The sequence below is a fragment of the Humulus lupulus genome, chromosome 2, assembly GCF_963169125.1.
Source record: "Humulus lupulus chromosome 2, drHumLupu1.1, whole genome shotgun sequence".
NCBI classification, from domain to species: domain Eukaryota; kingdom Viridiplantae; phylum Streptophyta; class Magnoliopsida; order Rosales; family Cannabaceae; genus Humulus; species Humulus lupulus.
The window spans coordinates 194,467,100-194,470,839 of record NC_084794.1 but is presented as its reverse complement, the minus strand read 5'-3'; the positions used below and the strand labels follow the sequence as shown (position 1 = coordinate 194,470,839).

The 3,740-nt window shown below is 33.6% G+C and overlaps 1 protein-coding gene across 1 annotated transcript; it reads left to right on the top strand.

Annotated features, from left to right (window-relative positions):
• The first annotated feature begins 301 nt into the window (after nt 1–301).
• LOC133815047 (uncharacterized) lies at nt 302–712 on the top strand. The gene has a single exon (XM_062247934.1). The coding sequence runs from the start codon at nt 302–304 to the stop codon at nt 710–712; it is 411 nt and encodes a 136-aa protein (XP_062103918.1).
• Nucleotides 713–3,740: the final 3,028 nt, after the last annotated feature.

Genomic DNA, 3,740 nt, shown 5'->3' with positions numbered 1-3,740 from the left:
TAGGGCTTTAATAAGTGACGAAGGTAGCCATTTTTGTAACAATATGATGGACACCTTGCTAGCTCGTTATGGTGTTCATCATAGAACTGCTCTGCCATACCATCCCCAAACTAATGGTCAAGCAAAATTGTCAAATAGAGAAGTCAAAAGTATCCTTGAGAAGACAGTCAATAGATCAATAAGAGATTGTTCTAAGAAGCTCGATGATGCATTATGGGTGTACAGGACTGCATATAAGACTCCTATTGGCATGTCTCCCTACCAGTTAGTTTTTGGTTAAGCATGTCATTTGTCGGTGGAGATGGAACATAAAGCTTACTGGGCAATGAGGGAGTTGAATATGGATGCCAAAGCAGCAAGATATCATAGGTCTTTGGAGCTGAATGAGATGGAAGAGTTTCATAATGAGCCCTATGAGAACGCCAAGATCTATAAAGAGCGTACTAAAGCTTGGCATGATAAAAATCCTATTCGCAAGGAGTTTCAACCAGGGCAGCAGGTGTTGTTCAATTCTCGATTGAAATTGTTTCTAGGAAAATTGAAGTCGAGATGGTCAGGGCCATTTACGGTGGTTAAAGTATTTCCTTATGGTGTAGTGGAGTTGAAAGGAAAGGATCGAGAGATGTTTAAGGTGAACGAGCAGAGACTAAAGCCATATTTGGGTGGTCTTATTAATACAGTGAAGACCATCATCCAGCTACAACCATTGTGAAGAAGAAGCAAGCGTCCATCTATATGACGTTAACGGCAATGTAATTTGGGAGGCATCCCAAGTTCTTTTTAGTATTTTAATTCTTTTAATTGGACAAGTATTTTTGTTGTTTTTTGTTTGGTGTTAAATTTTTATTTTTGGTTTAGTTTTTCTTCAAAATTTTGGACCTTTAGACTTTAGATTGTAAATATGAGTCGTGGAATTCGTGAAAACTATAAAACTATAAACAAAACAATTTTTTTTCTGTAGGAACCTATTTGAGTCGCGGCGGCCCCATATGAGAGTCGCAACACTGCGATTAGACAGAGAGGTCGAACCATCGAGAAGTCTAGGGCTGCGGCGCTACCATGGAGAGTCGCGACGCTATTAGCTAGGGAATTTGAGTCGCGACGCAAGACTATTAGAGTCGTGGTGCTTGAGCAGAGAGAGACCATGTGCATTCCAAATTTTGGACACGGGTCGCGGCACCTCATTATAGAGTCATGGCGCTTTAGTGGTTCATTCGCAGAATATGGCATTTTATGCAGGGGCAAAAGTGGGATTTCACATCCAAAGCATAGATTACTATTTAATCATCATTATGATGATTTCTAGAAGAAAAAAAACCCTAAGGAGGAGACTCAAAGAGCACACTAAGGAGGCAAAGGCTTGGAGATCAACTAGTCTATCATTCTATTTCATTATTTGCTTTTACTTTTTGGATTAGTGATGTTGATATTTGGTTTTATGGATTTTATTATGTTCAGCATGAGCTAATTTTCATTTAGGGTGTTAATGGATTCTCTTGAAACCTTATGAGTATTTAATGAAGGTTTTATGATTTTCCTATTAATATTGTGAATTATTTGTCTTGTGCTTAATGCTTGTGATTATTTGGCCACAAATTACACGATTTAGATGATTTTAACCTGAGATCTGAGAAGTGAAGGATAATTATGCTATAGTCAAATAATCGTAGATTTATATTGGATGAAAGTAAATGTATGATTTGTGTAGCTTAGGGATTATGTATTTAATGCCTGCAATATGTTAGTTTGCCACAGAGATGTAGGAGATTGCTTATTGTAGAGAATTATAAGTCCTAGTAAGAATATAATCTATAATTGTAATCTGATATCACAATAGAAATAGGAGTTCTTAAATTCGCATTAGAGAAACATAGGTGGATAATTGATGAAGTTAATAACCCTAATTCTCATTCCTTTGAATTAATAGTTAATTTGAGTTATCCTTTGTTCTATTTTATTGTTTTAGCGTTCAGTTTATTAAATTCAGAATCTATTAATAGTCAATCAATTAGAATCAAAAATTATTTTTGGTAATTAATAACATTCCTTGTGGGAGCAATATGTTACTTACTAATTTATTATTTGTTGCAATTGCGTGCACTTGTGTAGTTCAAAAATATCACAACAAGTTTTTGATTGTGTTGCATTTTAGTAACAACATAAGCTCTGCAATGTCAAAGGCACATTGACTTTGAGTTATTTATTATTAAAATGAAGTTCAAAGTAATAAGGTGTATATAGAACACATAAGGACAAACTCCATTTTTTTGAATCCGATCACTAAGGATATACCACTTAAGATTTTCAGTAGCTTATTGCTCATATGGATGTGGTATTGCTTAAGATTGTGTTGGTTTAGTGGGAGTTTGTATTTTGGATGTTCTTTCAAGCTGACACATATTTATGGTTTACTTCTACAGATAAAGTATGGACTTAAGTTTTGAGTACTTTGAATGTATTCTTTCTATTGAGGTTTAAGCATAAGGTTAGAAAGACTAAATAATTGATCTCAATAAAGGAGGGCCAGTTGGAGATAGGCATGCTTAGATCACATTTGCATGTAATTTCCATGCTACACATCCATGATTGATCTATGTCATTTGGTTGTATTGGTATACATGACTATTGATGGGTTTAGTCACACTATATGTGATGAATGTCACTTTGATCCTATGCTAATATAATCAATGGACGAGATTGTTTTGAAATACCTATATTTATGATAGCAATTTTGAGCGCTTATAAGGTTACACACTATAATGAAACATATGTAGCCCAAGTGGGAGATTGTTTGATTACAATCCTTAATATATGGGCTCATATGTATTAGTGTGTATTGCTATCTTAAGGTTGACCCAAGTAAAGTGATCATTTTAGTAAATGGGTCATTGGGTATTAAAGTGTCATGGATTAAATGTGTAGATACCTTAAGTGGTATTTCTAATTTATTGATGGGCTAAATTAGAGATACTAAAAACTAATAACTTATTAGTTTATATATTTGTAATAGTCCCAAGAAACAAGACTAAGACTCAATTCTCTTCTTCCCCCATCAAGAGAGAAAACTAGAGAAAAAAAATTGTCCTGTGTTCTTAGAAGATCATCACCTAAAGATCAATTCTAACAATGGATTAAGGTACGCTTCTATTATTTATGCTCTCCTTCTCTTTGAATCGCCAGGGGTTTCTTTATAAATAAATTATTTGTTAAACACTTGTAATAACATGTTTGTGTATGGATTTGATTGTTGATTACATGTTTATAAGTGTTAAAGATTTCTAACATACATCGGAAGGTATATTGCGAAAATTTTCTTTTTAATATTGAGTCAAGATCAATATATGTATGTATACATTAAATCAAACACAATAAAAGATGAATATTTATCTAATACCTCTTGTAGTCTATCAAGTATCATCGTTATCTTTTTTAATATAATAATAAAATCCAATCCACAAGATAGCATTAAGATCTACACCACGATCTTCCAAGCCAATCATCAACACAGTAGGACATGTGTGGGCACGTATGATGAGATGGACAATATAGATTCTCTTGATGTTCTCAACACATGAGTTCAAAAGATGTTTTAGAGGGAGAGAGGCTAAGATAATGTATCGTTTTTTTTCCAAGCTTTTTCTAAAAACTGAATAATGTCTCCTTAAAATCACAATACATTTAGATTTTATAAACCTAAAATATCTATCAATATAGACTCAGTCAATAGTTGATTATGTTTA